This window comes from Macaca mulatta, chromosome 7, assembly GCF_049350105.2.
Source record: "Macaca mulatta isolate MMU2019108-1 chromosome 7, T2T-MMU8v2.0, whole genome shotgun sequence".
Taxonomy (NCBI): Eukaryota; Metazoa; Chordata; class Mammalia; order Primates; family Cercopithecidae; genus Macaca; species Macaca mulatta.
This window is the reverse complement of record NC_133412.1, coordinates 175,842,491-175,863,113: the sequence shown is the minus strand read 5'-3', so window position 1 is coordinate 175,863,113 and position 20,623 is coordinate 175,842,491. Positions and strand designations below refer to the sequence as shown.

Here is a 20,623-nt window from a genome sequence, read left to right as displayed (position 1 = left end):
GTGAGGTGTGGTGTGGTGTGTGTTGTGTGGTATGTTGTGTGGTGAGGTGAGGTGTGATATGTTCTGTGGTGTGAAGTGTGGTGTGGTGTGTGGTGTGAGGTGTGGTGTGGCGTGGTATGTGTTGTGTGGTGTGTGTTGTGAGGTGAGGTGAGGTGTGGTGTGGTGTGTGTGTTGTGTGGTATGTTGTGTGGTGAGGTGAGGTGTGATATGTTCTGTGGTGTGAAGTGTGGTGTGGTGTGTGGTGTGAGGTGTGGTGTGGCGTGGTATGTGTTGTGTGGTGTGTGTTGTGAGGTGAGGTGAGGTGTGGTGTGGTGTGGTGAGGTGAGGTGTGTTGTGTGGTATGGTGTGCATGTGCGTGTGGCATGGCCAGTGCTCTCCTCTCAGGCCCAGCCTCGGCTTCCTGGCCAGAGTGTCTGGCGTGGAATGTGCTCTGCAGCTTTGTCTCTGGGGGGACACCCCCTGTGATGGGACGAAGCCATCACCGAGCACATCCTGCGCTGCAGAGAGCTGACCTTTGGCTCCACCTGGCCCTGGGGCTACTCAGGTGGAAAGAGGCCCTGGGCCAAACCAGCTGCCCGGCTGCCCTTGGCTCTGGGAGGCCTCCGGAGACCACTCCCAGCAACAAAAGCTGGAGCTATCTGTGGATGAGACCAGGACGGCAGCACGCGGGTAATCGGAGAGCATGCAGCCGGGCAGTCGCCACTGTCCTGAACTCCACTGCTGCAGCAATTGCGCCAGCCACGGGTGGAGGCTGTGGGTTCTGGAACGAGACAGAAACCAACATAGATGAAAGGAAGTGTGCAGGTCCAACCTGGCCAGAGGTGTCTGGACAAGTGTCGAGGCAGCACGTCCACCAGGGAGTGACACCGAAGCCACTGTGCCCACCACGGATGCCTGGCCCCTCCGCGTGACTCTGCCAGGGCTCCTTCAGATGACCTCCCACTCGTCCTCCAGATCCTCAGGGTGGGGCATGGCGGCCTGGCTGCTCTTCTGGGTGCCATGCGAGTGGCTGAACGTCTTTGTCAGCCGTCGGAGGAGGTAGCCGGGCGGGCCCACAGCCCACAGCTCATCTGACGCAGTCACTGCAGGGACAAGAGCCAATCACGTACTTGTCAATCACACAGACTGTGGGGTGGGCACAGATGGCACTAGGAGCTTGGGCGCAGGTCTGGGCTTGCCGCATTCTAGGTGGGGGACCCTGGACAAGCCACCATCTCCATGTGAACTTCGTACCTTCAGCTGTAAGTGGATGTCAACAGCACCCTGTCCTTGCCCAGGAGACTCTGGCAGAGCCCAGGTGTCCAGCCCCTTCCCTCCTTGGGACACACTCCTGCTTTGCCCTCAGTTCTTGCTTTGGGAGAGTGGAGCCCAGTGGGGGCAGCTTCTTTGAGAGCCCCCCGACATGGTCCACAGGAGCCCTGGGAACCCCAAGGGAACAACAGCCTTGAGCCCACGGCCCCTGGCACCTGCCTGTGAAACATGACACATTGCCGGGAATTTTCTTCCAGTAGTCTCCGGCGGGGTTCTTGTCTGTGATGCCATACCGCCGGGCGAGGTCTCCGTTTGGACAGCGGGCCCACACGGTCCTGGTGCTCAGCGCCAGCTGGCAGGCCTGCAACCCTGTGGGCAGACAGGGCCCCTCCTGAGCCCCTGCCGTGGACGGGATGGGCCACTGCTTCCCGAGCCCATCTTGTGACGCTGCCCTCCTCCACCAGGGTCCCTGCAGGGATGGAGTGCCCATGCTGGGCTGGGCTTGGGGCAGGAGCCGAGGGAAAGGACACCCAGTTGGCAGGGCCAGCAAAGCCACCAAAAGCCAGAAGTCAAAGGACAGAAGAGCCTGGGCAGTGTGCAAACCACCCTCCCACGAAAGCACCAGCAGGACGGCCTGGGTTCCCCCAACAAGGAACATGACTGGAGGCTTGTCCCCCGGTCCAGGAAGCAGCGGCAACAGCACAGCCCCAGCACAAAGGCTGCAGTGTGGTGGGGACCAGGCTACGTCACAGACAGCAGCCTGGAGGGAGTGCCCAGCAGTCCCCAGTGATGGCAGACCCGGCTGGCCAGCACCGCAGGCCCTGTCTGCGGGCTCCTACCTGGCACGTGCTCCCAGGCGGTCCCCACAGGCATCTCCTCGGTGATCCCGGTCCGTACATGCACGTTCCACCTGCTGTCAAGCACCCACAGCATCTGGTCGTTGGGGCTGGAATGGACGCTGACCAAGTTGACCCCGGCAGGCTGGAAGCGGGAAGGGACTTTCAGGGAAGGCAGGAGTTGGGTGACAAGAGGAGGGACAGGAGGCTTCCAGAACTGGGGACATGTTAGTGGCAGCATGCAGCAGCCAGGGTGGGCCCCGCAGGAGGCAGAGAGGCCATGTCCTGCCCCCGGTGCCAGTCTCACAGGGGAGACAGTCACTTGTCTCCAGAGTGTCAGGTGGGCCAGACTGAGGGACAGCCCAGCAGATACCAGCATGGACTCCAGCAGGAGACCAAGAAGGGCAGGGACGGCCCAGGTGAACAGAGAGTGGAGGAACGAGAGGAGAGGCACGGCGGACCTGGCTGTGAAGGACCGTGGTGGGCACTGTGAGAAACAGTAACGCCAGCCCAGGAGCCCCTGCCACCTGCCTGTGCCGCCCTCACCATCCTGGCTCAGCTGACGCCCCTCTCCTCTAGGCATAGCCGTCCTCCCGAATGTGCTGCCGGGCAGGCAACGTCCCTGTTGCCCAGGTCGTGGCACAAGACTGCCGCCCTGCCCTGGTCCTTGGGCAGCCTCTGTCCACGCTCAGCATCTCTGGTTCTTTGTCTGCTCTTCACAGGACAGAAGGAAGTCCCTTCAGTGTCCTGTTTGCTGTCCACTGGCAGCTCCAGTTTGCCCCAGGGCTGCCCACCCCTCAGTTGGACCAGGCCTCCGTGCCAGCAAGCACAGCACTGTCTGGAGGACCTGGGCCACTGGTCACCAGCAGTGCTGGGGGGTGACCTGAGCCCCAAGGGGCTGGCTGTCTTCCACTGCCTGGCGCTGCCTGCTTTTCTGGAACCCACAGTCTTCTCTGCTACATCTGTGGTCTTGGGTCCCTGCCCTCCTGGTCAGCCTCCATGGGACCCTGAGTGGGCCACCCAGTGGAAACTGGCAGGTCCCTTGCTGTCGCCACACATCTCCTGCTCCTTGCTTTGTGCTCAGGGTTGCCGGGAATACAATCACACTGGATGCCCTGTGCCACACTCTGGCCACACAGTGCTCCTGTCATAGTGCCCGTGTCACACACTTGCCGGGTCCAGACACTCTCAGGGCCCTCGGGCACCGGGACCTCCCTCCGCCTGCGCCTCCCCGATTGAGGTGCCCTCTCCAGGCTGCCCGCATCCTCACCCGCCGGCTGCTCTGGGCAGGGGCCCCTAACTGTGGGCTGGTGAACACATGTATGAAATGCCTCCCGTGGGCACCAAGTCTCACGCCTCAGCCCCAGTGGATCAGGACATGGAGGATGGAGAAACAGGGCAGCGAGGAGGATGGGGTGGTGGCCGCTTTTGTGGGCACATCACCACCGATCACCACCGCCTGGGCCAGTGTCTGCCTTTGCTGCTGCCAGGTCTTCTGAGGACCAACCGGTCCTCCCAGACGTGGCAGGTTTCTTCCCCAGCTGCCTGGCCTCCCCACCCAGCCCTACTTTGCGGAGTGATCACAGGCCTCTCCCCTCCCTTCCCTGGACTCCCTGCATCCCCCTGGAATGGGGGCTTAGCCTAGAGCAGCTTTTCCCTAAATCTGCGCCTCTGAACCCCAGGTCCATGGAATAGAAATGGGTGTGATGTATAGAAAGGGGGTTCCATAGACCAACAAGTTAAGCTAAGCTGAGGGATGGCGGTGAATATAAATCCCAAGCACGCCCAGACTTGGTCGCAACTCCACGGCTGAAACACTGACAGGCACAGGGCCACCCCCTCCCTCCTGCCCCCACCTGACTCTGGCTGTCAGAACGTTCTCTTTAAAAAAAATTTTTTTAAGACAGGGTCTCGCTCTGTCACCCAGACTGGAGTGCCCTGGCGCAATCCCGGCTCACTGCAACCTCCATCTCCCCGGCTCGAGTGATCCTCCCATCTCAGCTTCCCAAGTATCTGGGACTACAGGCGCACACCACCACACCAGGCTAATTTTTGTATTTTGTTGTAGACACCGGGTTTCACCATGTTGCCCAGGCTGGTCTTGAACTCCTGGGTTCAAGTAAGCCATTCGCCTTGGCCTCCCAAAGTGCTGAGATTACAGGCGTGAGCCACCGTGCCTGGCCAGAAAGTTCTCTCTTGTGTGAGCTCACTCAGGGTGCAGCTGGAGTGACTGCAGGTCTCAGCCTGCCAGTGGGGCGAGTGAGCTAGTTTTTTTTTGAGTCTCACTCTGTCTGGAGTGCAGTGGCATGATCTTGGCTCACTGCAACCTCCGCCTCCCGGTTTCAAGGGATTCTCCTGTCTCAGCCTCCCAAGTAGCTGGGATTACGGGTGCCCACCTCCACGCCCGGCTAATTTTTGTAGTTTTTAGTAGAGACAGGGTTTTGCCATGTTGGCCAGGCTGATCTAGAACTCCTGACCTCAAGTGATCCACCCACCTCGGCCTTCCAAGGTGCTGGGATTACAGGTGTGAGCCACTGCGCCCGGCCGCGAGTGAGCTATTTTAAGAGACACAGAGAGAACAGAGTCCTAGTGAGGGGCTCCCTTCGCTGCTCCCTCAGCCCTTTGGTTGCTCACTCTACACATTCGCCCAAATTACAGGCGCAGGCTTTGGAAGCCGTTGTGAGCGGGCTGGACGGGGCTCTCAGGTAGCACCAGAGCAGGCAGTTGGACGTAAACACCAGGCTAGGTTCAGATATTGGAGGCACCACCAGAAAATAAAATGAGCAACTGGCAGTGGGTGGTCAGGCGAGGAGGTGGCATTAGGGTTGATGCCCGGAGGACACAGGGCCACTGAGCAGACAGAGGGAAGGGTTGGACGGCAGAGGCCAGAATGCTGGGCACCACCCTGGACAGTGGTCGCCAGCTTAAAGCAGAGTGGCACCGGAAGCCTGAGCCACTTTCCACGCAGAACTCCAGATGCGCCGGTGAGATCTGAGGGATCCGAGGGAGCCGTGCCTGTGCCACAGGGTCACCGCAGCCCCTGCCCACTCCACCTGGACAGCAGGGAGGCTGGGGCGGGGCGGCCAGCGGGGATGCGGTCCAGGAGGGCAGGCGTGCCAGGGCCGAGTCCCCAGGGAACACCTGGAGAGCACTCAGACAGGTCCCCACTGCTGGCTGTGCTGGGATCAGATGTTTGAGATTTATATTCACTGCCTTCGCTCTGAGCTTAGCTTAACTTGTTGGGCTATGGAACTCCCTTTCTATACATCACACCCATTTCCGTTCCATGGACCTGGGGTTCAGAGGCGCAGATTTGGGGAAGCGCTGCTCTAGGCTAAGCCCCCATTCCAGGGGGATGCAGGGGCTCCAGGGAAGGGAGGGGAGAGGCCTGTGATCACTCTGCAAAGCAGGGCTGGGTGGGGAGGCCGGGCAGCTGGGGAAGAAGCCTGCCTGCTGAGGCCTAGGCTGAGGCCACCAGGCCGTGTGGAGGAGAGGCTCCAGCCCTCCCCACTCAGGAGGCTGGGTGGAGGAGACAGAAAAGCAGCCCGGGCCTCGCCACTCAGCCCACTGGCCAGAGCCCTGACGTGGTAGAGCAGAGCCGGGTCCCCACCACACGCTGCCCGCAGTCCTACCCTAAGACGCTAAGACGCGCTGTCGTTTGAAGCCACTAGCTTTTGAATAGTAAGTCAGGGACAATGGGAATGACGGAGAAAGGAGGAGACGACTGTAATTCAGGGGAAGGGCAAGAACAGCGAGGATCAAAGTGGAGTCTCCGGGGGGTCTCCAGATAGAGAAAGATGGGCGCTGGAAGCAGCACGGTGGCAAGCGGAGTGCTCGTGAGCAGGCAGAGGACGGCTACCCCACATCCCTTTCCTCTTCTTTCCATCACCTTGCAATGTCTCTGGAACGTAAAACTTCCAGTCTCCCTTGGCTCTCTCACCTCCCGGCTCTGCCCCCTGACGTGAGCCTCCGCCCATTAACAGCCTTTACTAGAAGCCTCTAGAACAGAATACGGTGGGAAGTGCAGGCAGGGCCCAGCCTCACCCTGGCCTTGCCAGTCGTCCTTTCCTGGCACACATGCCCCCTCACACCTTGCTCACCTGGCAGGCTGCTGCCCACCCTTCACAACCCCACTCACACTGCCTGCCAGGCCTCTGGGAGGGGCCCTGTGCTGATTGCGAGCTCCCTGCAGGAGGCCACGTCTGCCCAGCTCCCGCCCAGCCCAATGCTGAGAAGGTGTGCGGAGGATGGACCCTGGCCACTTGCTTCCCTCGAAAACATCCTGTGTCCCCAGCCCCTCACCTGCTCTTATCCAATAAAAAGAAAAACTCTAATTTGTATTACTGGAGGACAATATACATTTGAAAACTATACAAATCCTAAGTGTACAGCATGATGGAGCTTCCCGATTTGAGTGCACCTGTGTGACCAGTGGCCGTCCCAAGAAGCAGAAGGTGAGCCCTGGCCCTGGCTCTGCCACACTCCTGACACCAGGACCTGCACTGTGCGGGTCTGACTTTACATGACAGAAGCTCGTGGCATGGTGGCTTCTCTCGGAAAGGAGGACTGGCACTCCCTCGCAGGGCCCTCATTCTAGCGGGGAGGCCGGCCTGCAGACAGCCCAGGAAGGCTTCAGGAAGGGGTAGGGATGGAGGCCAGGTCTCAGGGCAGTAGAGCAGAAACAGTCTGATGAAAAGCACATGGGACACCAGTAAATGCTCTTTAAAAGAGGAAGAGCAAGTCATTCTGGACACATCTTACTGGGTATATCATCTTGCCTCATGCCTTTACCCATTATTTCCTAGAAGGGCTTCCATGGTACGCCACACCACCCCTACCACTGGCACGGCTCATGTGGCCCAAGCTCTCGCACCAGCTGTCTCCTGGACCCCTCTCACTGGAGGCATGTGATCATCTGTTCGACGAATGAGTACCCACACATGCTGGGTTTTGGGGGAAACTCAACTGCAGACAAAACACTTGTTTCTGCCTCCCAGAGCTGCCATCCTACTGGGACGGTGGGCCACAACCCGGACAAACCAATGCCACGCTGCGTAACAGAGAGAAGGGCCAGAGGGACACCCTGACTCTGACCCGGAGTGGAGGGGCAGTGGTCCTGCTGACACCCAGGGAAGGGCCCTGGCAGCCCTGGCAAGTGCTCAGGGTTGCAACAAGGAGGCTGGGAGTCCGCAGCCCAGTGGTGAGGCCAGAGTGGCCACTGGGGCTGATGACAGGCTTCAGGCTGAGGGAAAAGTGTGATTTCATTCTGAGTGACGTGGGAAGCTGCCAGAAGGTTGTGAAAAGAGGGAAGGGCTGGGCACGGTGTCTTACACCTGTAATCCCAGCACTTTGGAAGACCAAGGAGGGAGGATTGCTTGAGCCAAGGAGTTTGAGATCAGCCTGGGCAACAGCAAGACCTTGTCTCTACCAAAATTTAAAAAATTATCTGGGTATGGTGGCATGTGCCTGTAGTCCCAGCTACTTAGGCGTCTGAGGCAGGATTACTTGAGCCCAGGATTTTGAGGCTGCAGTAAGCCATATTCGCACCATTGCACTCTAGCTTAGGCAACAGAGCAAGACCCTCTGTAATAATAAATAAAATAAAAGTAAAAAAAGAGGAGAGATGTGGGCCGAGCACGGTGGCTCAGGCCTGTAATCCCAGCACTTTGGGAGGCCCAGGCGGGCCAATCACCTGAGGTCAGGAGTTCGAGACCAGCCTGATCAATATGATGAAACCCCATCTCTACTAAAAACACAAAATTAGTCGGGCGTGGTGGCAGGCGCTTGTTAATTCCAGCAACTCAGGAGGCTGAGACAGGAGAATTGCTTGAACCCGGGAGGCAGAGGTTGCAGAGAGCCGAGATCAGGCCATTGCACTCCAGCCTGGGCAATAAGAGTGAAACTATCTCAACAACAACAAAAACAGAGGAGAGATGTGAACTAGCGCATGTCGTCAGAGGACCCCTCTGGCTGCAGTGAGGACAAGCTGCAGGGAAGGGCAGGTAGACAAGAACCCTGTTCCGGATGCTGGTGCAAATAAGCCAGGAGGCGGTGGTACAGGCAGGCCCTAAGAGGCCGATAGAACAGGCTTTGGAGGTGGAGCCCATGGTGCCTGCTGATGGACTGGCAACGTGACCCTGGGGTGGGCTGCTCTGCTTGAGTCTGGACCTTTTCAGAGCAGACCCCAGGCCGGGGCGGCGCTCAGCACCCCGGGTGGTCACGGCAATCATGATCCCAAGCCACAGATGGCGGGTGACTCAGGAATGTGTGTCTGCTAAGATACACCGAGGTTTCAATAGGCAAAAAACAAATGCTTGAAAAGTTGGCAAACTCGGGGTTGCTTTGCTGACTGCTCTCTGGGTTGGTAATGGAGAGGCCTGGTCTTAGCCCTGCCTGATGGGGCTCTGGGCACACCCTGGGTGTTATGACATGGTGCCTGCAAGGGGCTTCAAGACCAGCAGGGCTGGGCATCAGTGAAGGATGATTTTCTATTAGGTCAGAAGCAGTGACAATCACTGGACCTCAAAGCAAATGACTTTATCATCTTCCTCTGGAGAAAACCGGTCTCTCCCGGTCTCAGAGTGGTGGAGCGGGAAGCAGCACAGGATCCCGGTCTCAGAGTGGTGGAGCGGGAAGCAGCACAGGATCTCGGGAGCGGGGAATTTCACTGTTAGCTCACAGTAAGCAAGCGCGGCGCCGCGTCGGGTTAACACACAGCCCTCCTGCGCGGCTTTCATCACAGTGACCTGATTCACTGGTGGCCTCAACACACCTTTGCTGTATTTATTTTATAAACTCACTGTATTTTTTTTTTTTTTTTTTTTTTTTTTGTAACTCTCACCTGGATTTTCTTGTTTTTGCTTATTTTTTTCAGAAAGCACTGATGTAAGTGCCTCCACACAAGTTAGTGTGGATTCTTATTGAGCCTTTCTTTGGAGGCAAAAGAACTCCCGGCTGAGCCTGGCACTGCTGGTTTGTTAGCTGTGCTGCGTGCAATAGTGGCTCGCTGTCCTCTGGTTTGTATCAGAAGTCTGGGGCCGAATAAAGCCTCATTTAAACAGACAAAACCCAGACACACTCAGGGGCTGTCAGAGACAGCACGCATCACTTGGGGCCACACACTGTATGTAGGATTCCTTTTTTTTTTTTTTGACACAGAGTTTCGCTCTTGTTGCCCAGGCTGGAGTGCAATAGTGCGATCTCAGCTCACTGCAACCTCCGCCTCTCAGGTTCAAGTGGTTCTCCTGCCTCAGCCTCCCGAGTAGCTGGGATTACAGGCGCCTGCCACCATGCCTGGCAAATTTTTGTATTTTTAGTAGAGACAGAGTTTCACCATCTTGGCCAGGCTGGTCTTGAACTCCTGACCTTGTGATCCACTCGCCTCGGTCTCCCAAAGTACTGGGATTACAGGTGTGAACCACCGCGCCCAGCCAGGATTCCATTTCTATGAAACATCCAGAAGAGGAAAATCCCAGGTAAAAATCAGGTGAGCAGCTGCCAGAGGCTGGGAGAGAGGAGGAGGGAGGAGGAATGGGGAGTGGCTTCGTGTTGGTAGGGGCTTTCTGGAGGGATAAGAATGTTTTGCAACTAGGCTGGGTGAGGTGGCTCATGCCTGTAATCCCAGCACTTTGGGAGGCCGAGGCAGGCAGATCACTTGAGGTTAGGAGTTTGAGACCAGCCTCAGCCAACATGGTGAAACTCTATCTCTACTAAAAATACAAAATTAGCCAGGTGTGGTGGCGCGTGCCTGTAGTCCTAGTGTCTCGGGAGGCTGAGGCAGGAGAATCACTTGAACCTGGGAAGCAGAGGTTGCAGTGAGCCCAGATTGTGCCACTGTACTCCAGCCTGGGCAACAACAGCAAAACTCCATCTCAAAAAAGAAGAAAAAAAAAAAGAATGTTCTGGAAACTGCATAGTGACAATGGTTGCACAACATTGCAAATGTACGGTCACTAACAGTAAACCTCACGTGTATTTTATCACAATTTAGGAAAAAAGAAAAAGTAGACGAGCCTTGCTTGTGACAGTGTACTATAGTGTTGCAGTTACCATTGTGGTGAACTGGGTAAAGTGTACTCAGGATTTCTTATAAATACAAGTGCAGTGACCATTATTCAATAAAAATTTCAATTAGGCCGGGCGCAGTGGCTCACGCCTGTAATCCCAGCACTTCGGGAGGCTGAGGCAGGCAGATCACCTGAGGTCGGGAGTTCGAGACCAGCCTGACCAATATGGAGAAACCCCGTCTCTACTAAAAAATGTACAAATTTAGCTGGGTGTGGTGGCAGGTGCCTGTAATCCCAGCTACTCAGGAGACTGAAGCAGAAGAATTGCTTGGACCCAGGAGGCAGAGGTTGCAGTGAGCCGAGATCACACCATTGCACTCCAGCCTGGGCAACAAGAGTGAAACTCTGTTTCAAAAAAAACAAGAAAAAATTCTTTAAAAAAAAAAAGTAGTCTGGGCACAGTGGCTTACACCTGTAATCCCAGCTCTATGGGAGGCTGAGGCAGAAGGACTGCCTGAGCCCAGGAGCTTGAGAACTAATCTCTACTAAAAAAACAAAAGAAAGTAGTAGGTGGTCTAAAATTTTGGCTTATTCATATTAAAAACTTCATAAAAATGCAAAAGAAGCTGGGCGTGGTGGCTCACGCCTGTAATCCCAGCACTCTGGGAGGCTGAGTCAGGCGTATCACTTGAGGTCAGGAGTTCAAGACCAGCCTGACCAATATGGAGAAACCCCGTCTCTACTAAAAAAAATACAAAATTAGCCGGGCGTGGAGGCTCATGCTGGTAATCCCGGCTACTCAGGAGGCGGAGGCAGAAGAATCACTTGAACCCGCGAGGCAGAGGTTGTGGTGAGCTGAGACTGCACCATTGCACTCCAGCCTGGGCTATAGAGCGAAACTCTGTCTCAAAAAAACAAAACAAAAAAATTCAATAAAAAAAAAAAAAAAGGCTGGGCACAGTGGCTTACACCTGTAATCCCAGCACTATGGGAGGCTGAGGCAGGAGAACTGCCTGGGCCCAGGAGCTCAAGAACTAATCTCTACTAAAAAAACAAAAAAAAAGTAGTAGGTGGTCTAAAATTTTGGCTTATTCATATTCAAAACTTCATAAAAATGCAAAAGAGGCTGGGTGTGGTGGCTCACGCCAGTAATCCCAGCACTTTGGGAGGCCAAAGGCCAGCAGATCTCGAGGTCAGAAGTTCAAGACCAGCCTGGCCAATATGGTGAAACCCCATCTCTACTAAAAAAATACAAAAATTAGCCAGGCATGGTGGCACACGCCTTTAGTCCCAGCTACTCCAGAGGCTGAGGCAGAAGAATTGCTTGAACTCGGGAGGCGGAGGTTGCAGTGAGCGGAGATCGCGCCACTGCACTCCAGTCTGGGTGACAGAGTGAGACTCCGTCTCCAGAAAAAAAAAAAAAGAAAAAGAAAAAGAAATGAAGGATAGAACTTGTAAGATGGAATAAATAAGAAGTTTGAGAGTTAAAATACTTTGGAAATGCTAAAAAAAAAAAATACACAAAGTTTGGTAAGCTGAGAGGGGAGACAGGAAGGGAGGGAGGAAGTGTGTGTGTGCACGGCAGGCAAACGTATGTGCTTGTTTGTTTTTAAGTTCAAAATCCAGCTCCTGCAAGAAGGCTTGCTTTTTGTTTCTGGGACAGGGTCTTGCTGTGCTGCCCAAGGTAGAGTGCAGCGGTGCGATCACAGGTCACCACAGCCTCGACCTCTTGGGCTCAAGCGATCCTCCCACCTTAGCTTCCTGAATAGCTGGGACTATAGGTGCATGCTACCACACCTGGCTAATTAATTTTTTTTTTTTTTTTGTAGAGACAGGGTCTTACTATGTTGCCCTGGTCTCAAACTCCTGGGCTTGGCCAGGCGTGGCGGCTCACGCCTGTAATCCCAGCACTTTGGGAGGCCAAGACAGGCGGATCACAAGGTCAGGAGGTCGAGACCATCCTGGCTAACATGGTGAAACCCCATCTCTACTAAAAAAAAAAAAATACAAAAAACTAGCCGGGCAAGGTGGCGGGCGCCTGTAGTCCCAGCTACTCGGGAGGCTGAGGCAGGAGAATGGCGTGAACCCGGGAGGCGGAGCTTGCAGTGAGCTGAGATCCGGCCACTGCACTCCAGCCTGGGCGACAGAGCGAGACTCTGTCTCAAAAAAAAACAAAAAAACAAAAAAACAAAAAACTCCTGGGCTTAAGTGATCCTCCTGCCTAGGCCTCCCAAAACGCTGGGATTACAGCAGCCCCACGGCACCCCGTTAGAAGCCTGTGGTCTACTTCTAGGTATCACGGCCTTCCAATGAGAGAAAATACTTAGAATTCAGTATAGTGAAGAGGGGTACTAGCTCCTAGAAACAAGTTTTGAAGAAGAGAGTTCAAAAACAATAGATGTTTAAATGGAGGTATAGGAAAAAAAGCAACATGGAAAAAATTAAAGGAAGTGGCAAAAAACAATTTAGTTTCCCTCAAAGGGAGCTGGTTCTGTCCCACACCATTAGACGGCAGTTGGGGAAGTCTCATAACTTCATCTGCAGGCAGCGCAGGTGTGTTGACGGAACAACTTATGGTGTAACAGGCAGCCCCACCAGCACCCAAATACCACTCAAAGATGTTCGGAGGGTTAGAGGAAAAGAGCAGCTATACTCTGGAGACTGATGATACCAGAACTGTGGAGGTGAAGGGGATGAGCTGCACCATGGTGCTCAGTGCTGGGTATGTGCAAGAGTCACCTGCAGGGCTCCGAAGAAGCCAGAAGCTTCCGGACAGTGATAACAATGAGCACACATTCACCCTTTCACTCCCTTCTCAAGCACCACTACCATGAGAGGGAACGGGTTAAAGAAAGAAAAATGGGGCGGGTGCAGTGGCTCGCGCCTGTAATCCCAGCACTTTGGGAGGCCAAGGCAGACGATCACCTGAGGTCAGGAGTTTGAGACCAGCCTGACCAACATGGCGAAACCCTGTCTCTACCAAAGATACAAAAATTAGCTGGGCATGGTGGTGTGGACCTGCAATCCCAGCTACTCGGGAGCCTGAGGCAGAGAATTGCTTGAACTCAGGAGGCGGAGGCCGCAGTGAGCTGAGATCGGGCCACTGCACCCAGCCTGGGTGACAGAGTGAGACTCCATTGCAAAGAAAAAATGTTCAAATCTCCAAAGGACAGGGAGAATGAGGGGAGGAAGCAGCCGTACAAATTTGGAAGCTGGAAAGTGGGGGATGCATGGCAAGGACTCAGCGGGCCCTGGAAGGCTAAAAGCAACGACTCCCCGCCCAGCAGCCCAGCCAGATCGCTGTCAGAGACCCACGTGGCCCACAGGCTCCATGTGTGTGCTCAGGTCTTCCAGTCAGCCTTGCTGGGCCTCACTCTTCCAACCAGGGGACTGCCAACATCTGAAGAAAGCCTCTGCCATGGAAAAGGCGAACTAGACAGAAAACACACAACTTGGGACACACAAACACCAGGCAGGGAGAAGAAACTTCCAAAACATCCTTAGGAAGATGAGAGAGGACTCTACAGCCGTCAAACAATAGGAACTTTCAGAAATTAAACATGTGGGCTGGGCGCGGTGGCTCAAGCCTATAATCCCAGCACTTTGGGAGGCCAAGACGGGCGGATCACGAGGTCTGGAGATCGAGACCATCCTGGCTAACACGGTGAAACCCCGTTTCTACTAAAAAATACAAAAAACTAGCCGGGCGAAGTGGCGGGCGCCTGTGGTCCCAGCTACTTGGGAGGCTGAGGCAGGAGAATGGCGTGAACCCGGGAGGCAGAGCTTGCAGTGAGCCGAGATCGCGCCACTGCACTCCAGCCTGGGCGACAGAGCCAGACTCAGTCTCAAAAAAAAAAAAAAAAAAAAAAAAGAAATTAAACATGTGATCATGGAAATAATCTGACAGAGGGTTGGAGAAATAAGGTTGAGAACGTCTTCTAGAAAGTAGGATAAAAGCATAAAAAGATAGAAACAGGACAGAAAAGAAAAGTGGAGGCCAGCTTAGAAAGTCCACAATACAAAAGGAAACCTCCAGGCTGGGCGTGGCAGCTAATGCCTGTAATCCCAGCACTTTGGGAGGCCAAGGCAGGTGGATCACCTGAGGTCAGGAGTTCGAGAGCAGCCTGACCAACACGGTGAAACCCCATTTCTACTAAAAATACAAAATTAGCTGGGCGTGGTGGCAGATGCCTGTAATCCCAGCTACTTGGGAGGCTGAGGCAGGAGAATTGCTTGAACCCAGGGGGCAGAGGCTCTTGTGAGCCCAGATTGCACCACTGTACTCTAGCCTGGGCAACAAAGGTGAAAACACCTACTCAAAAAAAAAAAAAAAAAAAAAGGAAGCCTCCAGCCAGAGCAAACAGAAAACAGGAAACAGGAGGGGCGCAGTGGCTCATGCCTGGAATCCAGCACTTTGGGAGGCTGAGGTGGGAGGATTGCTGGAGCCCAGGAGTTCAAAAGCAGCCTGGGCAATACAGTGAGACTCCATCTCTACAAAAAAAAAAAAAAAAAAAAAAAAAAAAAAATTAGCTGAACATGGTGCACATGCCTGTGGTCCCAGCTACTTGGGAGGCTGAGGTGGGAGGACTGCTTGAGCCCAGAAGTTTAAAGCTACAATGAGCTGTGATTGTGCCATTGCACAAGCCTGGGTGACAGTGAGAGACCCTGTCTCCAAAAAACAAACGAACACCCCACAACAACAAAAAACCCCACAACAACAACAAAACACAAAAACACAACAACAAAAAAAGGAAAACAGGAAAGACAGGGGCAGAAGAGGACCCCAGCAGAGGACCCAGACACCCACTGGCACACAGGCTGCAAGCGCCTGGCTGCACGGATTAACACAGCCCTCGCCAAGGCGTATCACTGTGTATCTGTTCTTACAACACTAGGAACAAAGAGACCTTACAAACCTTCAGAGAGAAAAACAGGTCAAGTATCAAGGATCAGGTGTTAGAACGGCCTCTGGCTTCTCAACAGCAATCCTGGAAGCTGAGAGACAATGGAGGAAGACCCTCAAAATCCTAAAGGAAAATGGTTTCCAACCTAGACTGCTATACCCAGCAAGGTCAAGGGTGAACACAGATGAAAGACTTTTCAGACATGCAATATCTCTAAAAAGTCACCGACCATGGGCCGGGCGCGGTGTCTCAAGCCTGTAATCCCAGCACTTTGGGAGGCCGAGACGGGCGGATCACGAGGTCAGGAGATCAAGACCATCCTGGCTAACACGGTGAAACCCCGTCTCTACTAAAAAATACAAAAAAACTAGCCGGGCGAGGTGGCGGGCGCCTGTAGTCCCAGCTACTCGGGAGGCTGAGGCAGGAGAATGGTGTAAACCCGGGAGGCGGAGCTTGCAGTGAGCCGAGATCGCGCCACTGCACTCCAGACTGGGCGACAGCGTGAGACTCCGTCTCAAAAAAAAATAAAATAAAATAAAAAAAGTCACCGACAATGAACCCTTCCTTGGGAACCGACTGGAGGATAAACTCCACCCAAACAAACACAGACACAGAGAGAGGAAGACCCCGGATCCAGGAGAAAGGGGCTCTAACATGAGGGGAGGTCAAAGATGACACCAGGACAACAGCTGGGTCCCGGGTAGAGAGAGGAACCAGGCCAGACTGGAGCTGGCCAAGACAGTGCAGGAGAGATCTCTGCAGGGGGAAGAAACAGACAAGACACATTCCTAATGTGTCCAAATGTGTGAGACAACTGGCAGAGAGTTTGGGATTGAATGTGTGAAACTGCACTTAGAAAACTAGATAAGCAGGCTGGGCGCGGAGGCCGAGGCAGGTAGATCACCTGAGGTCAGGAGTTCAAGACCAGCCTGGCCAATATGGCGAAACTCCATCTCTATTAAAAATACAAAAAATTAGCTGGGTGTGGTGGCACATGCCTGTTAATCCCAGCTACTCGGGAGGCTGAGGCAGAAGAATCACTTGGACCCAGGAGGTGGAGGTTGCAGTGAGCAGAGACTGATCAAACCATTGCACGCCAGCCTGGGCAACAGAGCGAGACTCTGTCTCAAAAAAAAAAAAAAAAAAAAAGAAAAGAAAAAGAAAAAAAACTAGATGAGCAAACAAGATGATTATCAAGTCCAGGGAAAACAGAGTCACACAGACAAGGAATTGCAGGTGTGATTCATCCCCTGCCTCCACTGTGAAGCGCTCCTCCTTCCTCACAGCAAGGTCCATGCCTGGGAAGTGTTGCAGCTCTGGGAGGGTGGAAGCAGGAAGGGAGGTGGGTGGCTGGGGGACGGGGGAAGGGGGAGCAAGAGCTCTGCATGCTTCTGTTTCCCTGGAGAGTCAATCAGAAACACCTGAAGTCAGGGGACCAAACACGGCTCCAGAAGCAGCATTCGGAGACAGGCAGCGAAAAGAATTGAAAGGAGCTCTCCAGAGAGGGCAAAATTGGCAGAAGAGACTTGTTTCTTGTAGCACATCTTATACAACCCACTGAAATGTCAACCTACCGATTTTCACATGTGACTTTGTTTTCTTTCTTTTACACATGGAGTCTCACTCTGTTGCCCAGGCTGGAGTGCGGTGGATGATCCTGGTCTCCAGTGATCCTCCCACCCAGCCTCCTGAGTAGGTGGGACTAGAGGCACATACCACCACACTTGGCATTTCATGTCATTAAAAATAAAAACCAGGCTGGGTGTGGTGGCTCCTATCTGTAATCCCAACACTTTGGAAGGCCAAGACAGGTGGATAACTTGAGGTCAGGAGTTCCAGACCAGCCTGGTCAACACAGTGCAACTCCATCTCTACTAAAAATACAAAAATTAGCTGGGTGTGGCCAGGCACGGTGGCTCACGCAAGTAATCCCAGCACTTTGGGAGGCCGAGGCGGGCAGATCATCTGAGGTCAGGAGTTCAAGACCAGCCTGGCCAACATGGAGAAACCCAGTCTCTACTAAAAATACAAATATTAGCCGGGCGTAGTGGCACTCACCTGTAGCCCCAGCTACTCAAGACGCTGAAGTGGGATGATTGCTTGAACCCAGGAGATGGAGGTTTGTAGTGAGCCGAGATCGTGCCACTGCACTACAGCCTGAGTGACAGAGTGAGACCCTGTCTCAAAAAAAAAAAAAAAAAAAAAAAAAATTAGCTGGGTGTGGTAGCAGGTGCCTGTATTCCCAGCTACTAGGGAGACTGAGGCAGGAGAACTGCTTGAACCCAGGAGGCGGAGGTTGCAGTGAGCCAATATCATCCCCACTGAACTCTAGTGGGCGACAGACCAAGACTCCGTCTCAAAAAAAAAAAAAAACTAACCAAAAACCGAAAAGCAAAACTGGCAGGGCACAGTGGCACATGCCTGCAATCCCAGCACTTTGGGAGGCTGAGGGCTGGGAGGATCACTTGAGGCCAGTAGTTTGAGACCAGCCTGGACAACACAGCAAGACCTCATCTCTACAAAATAAAAATTTAAAAAATGAGCCAGGTGTGATGTGCATCCCCCTAGCCATTCTGGAGGCAGAGGCAGGAGAACTGTTTGAGCCTAGGGGTTTGTGGTTCTAGTGAGCTATGATCACACCACTGTACTTCAGCTTGAACGACAGAGTGAGACTCTGTCTCAAAAAATAAAAATAAAAATCAACCAGGATGCCTGGGCCTCACCCCAGACCTGCTGAATTCATATCTCCAGGGAGGGGCCGAGGCCTGGACATTTTTTTTTTTTTTTTAAATGAAATCTGGCTTTGTCACCCAGGCTGGGGTTCTCCGCTCACTGCAAGCTCCGCCTCCTGGGTTCACGCTACTCTCCTGCCTCAGCCTCCCAAGTAGCTGGGACTACAGGCACCTGTCACCACGCCCAGCTAATTTTTTGTATTTTCAGTAGAGACCTTGTGATCCGCCCACCTCGGCCTCCCAAAGTGCTGGGATTACAGGCGTGAGCCACCATGCCCGGCCGAGGCCTGGATATTTTTAATAAGCTCCTCTGATGGCTCTAATGTGGATCTGACCCTTCACTTTACTGATGGGAAAATGAAAGTGAAAGACCAGTGAGTTTAAGCAACATTCCCAAGGTCACTTGAATCCACAGGCAAAAAGCAAGTATTAGTTGAAGTTCTTCTGATTGCAAGTAATGGATTCCGCCCACGATGGGAACAGTCCTTCCTGGCTGGCAGGGTTCCGGGATGCTGCAGTCTCCCTGAGCACGCACCCCACTGCTGGAAACGGCCGCATGCCACCTTCCCAACGCTCTGCAAGGCACCTGCATGCAGGCCAGCTGGGAAGGAAGGCTTCTGCAGCATTGTGGATACAAGCAGTGCTGGCACAGTGAGGTTGGATCAAGGTGACCAAGAGGCACTTGTACAGACAACTGGTCCAGTCACCAAAAGGGGATTAATGAGATTACAGACCCCGGCTGGGACGCCAGCATGGATTGGCTTCCTCTGCCCCAAAGCAATCCACGTCAGAGTCCCCATGTCCACTCAATCCCAACCTCACATCTCACAGATGTGCACCATGAATCCAGCGAATCAGGCCAGAGAATTTCCACAGCTCACTGCAGACTTTCCCATTTGGGTCCTGTCCGGCCCTGCTCAAGAGCCTTCCATAGGTCCCACTGCCCATGGAATTAGCCACAAACTCTCCAGCCTGAGAGTCAAGATCCTCCAAAGATGACCCAAAGGACATCTCAGGTCTTCTCTTTCCCACAACATCCTTTCTGCATCCTTCCCTCCCAGAGGTTCACTGCCAGGAGCCTAGAAGCCCACGGAGCTAATGTCTCACAGTCCTCAGGGTGGTCCAGCAACAGACAGTCCTCCCAAAGCAGCAGGGAGGAGCACTCTTCCCTACTCAGAAACACTGGGCCAAACCTCTTTACCTGCTGGTCACTGAAAATGCCCACCGAGTCTGAAGTCCCAGTTCAAACACTACCCATCCTCGGAAACCAGGTTTGGGACCCTGGGGATCTGTATTTTTTTTCATGATTGCTTCTATAACCTCCTGCTCTGCTCTTCTTTTAGTCATTTAACTTTTGGTCACTTAACTCCAAAAACAGCTTCACTCATTTCCTCTTTTTTTTTTTTTTTGAGACAGAATCTTAGTCTGTCGCCCAGGCTGGAGTATAGTAGAACGATCTCAGCTCACTGCAACCTCCACCTCCCAGGCTCAAGCAATCCTCCTGTCTCAGCCTCCCGAGTAGCTGAAATTACAGGCATGTGACACCAGGCCCAGCTAATGTTTTGTATTTTTGGTAGAAATGGGGTTTTACCATGTCTCTCAGGCTGGTCTCGAACTCCTGAGCTCAGGTGATTCACCTGTCTCGGCCTCCCAAAGTACTGGGATTACAGGTGTAAGCCACCATGCTCAGCCAGCTTCACTCATTTCTGTTCCCTCTGCAAATCCAACACAGTGTAGGGTATCCTATAACGTTCATTTAAAACTTTTTTTTTTTTTTTTTGAGACAGGGCCTCATTCTGTCACCCTGGCTGGAGTGTGCTGGCATGATCACGGCTCACTGCAGCCTCAACCTCCCTAGTAGCTGGAACTACAGGCACATACCACCATACCTGGCTAATTTTTTGTGTTTTTCATAGAGATAGGATTTCATAATAATCCCAGGCTGGTCTTGAACTCCTGAGCTCAAGCAATCTACCCGCCTTGACCTCCCAAAGTGCTGGCCACCACAGGCATGAGCCACCACACCCAGCCCATTTAAATTTTTTTTTACACTTTAATATTTAAAACAACTGTACAGAGGCCAGGCATGGTGGCTCACATCTGTAATCCCAGTACTTTGGGAGGCTAAGGTGGGAGGCTTGCTTGAGGCCAGGAGTCCAAGACCAGCCTGCACAATATAGCAAGACTATGTCTCTACAATTTTTTTTTTTTAAAATTAGCTAGGTGCGGTGGTGCATGCCTGTAGTGTCCTAGTTAGTTGGGAGGCTGAGGTGGGAGGATGGCTTGACCCAGGAGTTTGAGGTTCCAGTGAGCCATGACCACTCCACTGTGCTCCAGCCTGGGCAAGGAGTGAGACTGTGTCTCTAAAAAACAAAAACAGGCCACGCGCGGTGGCTCATGCCTGTAATCCCAGCACTTGGGGAGGCGGGTGGATCACGAGACCAGGAGATTGAGACTGTCCTGGCTAACATGGTGAAACCCTATCTCTACTAAAAATATACACACAAAAATTAGCTGAGCGTGGTGGTGGGCGCCTGTAGTCCCAGCTACTCCAGAGGATGAGGCAGGAGAATGGTCTGAACCTGGGAGGTGGAACTTGCAGTGAGCTGAGATCATGCCACTGCATTCCAGCCTGGGTGACAGAGAGAGACTCCGTATTTAAAAAAACCCCAAAAAAACAAAAAAACCCCCAGCTCTACAGAGGTATGTTGACATACAATGAAATGCACACATTTAAAGTACATAATTGGGTAAGCTTTGACATATGCATATACTCATGAAGCCACTGCCACATCTCCCCTTTGAAATTTCTGCCAGGCCTTGAGTAAGTACTGATCTGACTGATCTGTGCTAGCATTTTCTTTTTTTTAATTTTAATTTTATTTTTTATTTTT

The 20,623-nt window shown here is 53.2% G+C and overlaps 1 protein-coding gene and 2 long non-coding RNA genes across 8 annotated transcripts in view; 1 reads left to right on the top strand and 2 right to left on the bottom strand.

Moving 5' to 3' along the window:
- Positions 1–211: 211 nt before the first annotated feature.
- TECPR2 (tectonin beta-propeller repeat containing 2) overlaps positions 212–20,623 on the bottom strand; it is a 137,486-nt gene continuing 117,074 nt past the window's right edge. For 5 of the 6 annotated variants that reach the window (XM_015144515.3, XM_077941731.1, XM_077941730.1 and 2 more), the window contains exons 18-20: positions 2,091–2,232; positions 1,471–1,620; positions 212–1,082 (exon numbers count right to left, since the gene is read on the bottom strand). In XM_015144515.3, the coding sequence (XP_015000001.2) occupies positions 928–1,082; positions 1,471–1,620; positions 2,091–2,232 (447 nt within the window). In that variant the 3' untranslated portion in view covers positions 212–927. Of the gene's footprint in view, positions 1,083–1,470; positions 1,621–2,090; positions 2,233–16,296; positions 17,175–20,623 lie in introns of those variants that run through there. The other variant, XM_077941732.1, reaches the window with a different exon arrangement.
- LOC144330413 (uncharacterized) lies at positions 10,331–17,204 on the top strand. The gene is made up of 3 exons (XR_013396573.1): positions 10,331–10,887; positions 11,388–12,022; positions 16,809–17,204. It is a non-coding gene; the product is annotated as an uncharacterized LOC144330413 (long non-coding RNA).
- LOC144330411 (uncharacterized) lies at positions 12,608–14,619 on the bottom strand. The gene is made up of 2 exons (XR_013396571.1): positions 14,507–14,619; positions 12,608–12,991 (listed from the first exon to the last, which is right to left on the bottom strand). It is a non-coding gene; the product is annotated as an uncharacterized LOC144330411 (long non-coding RNA).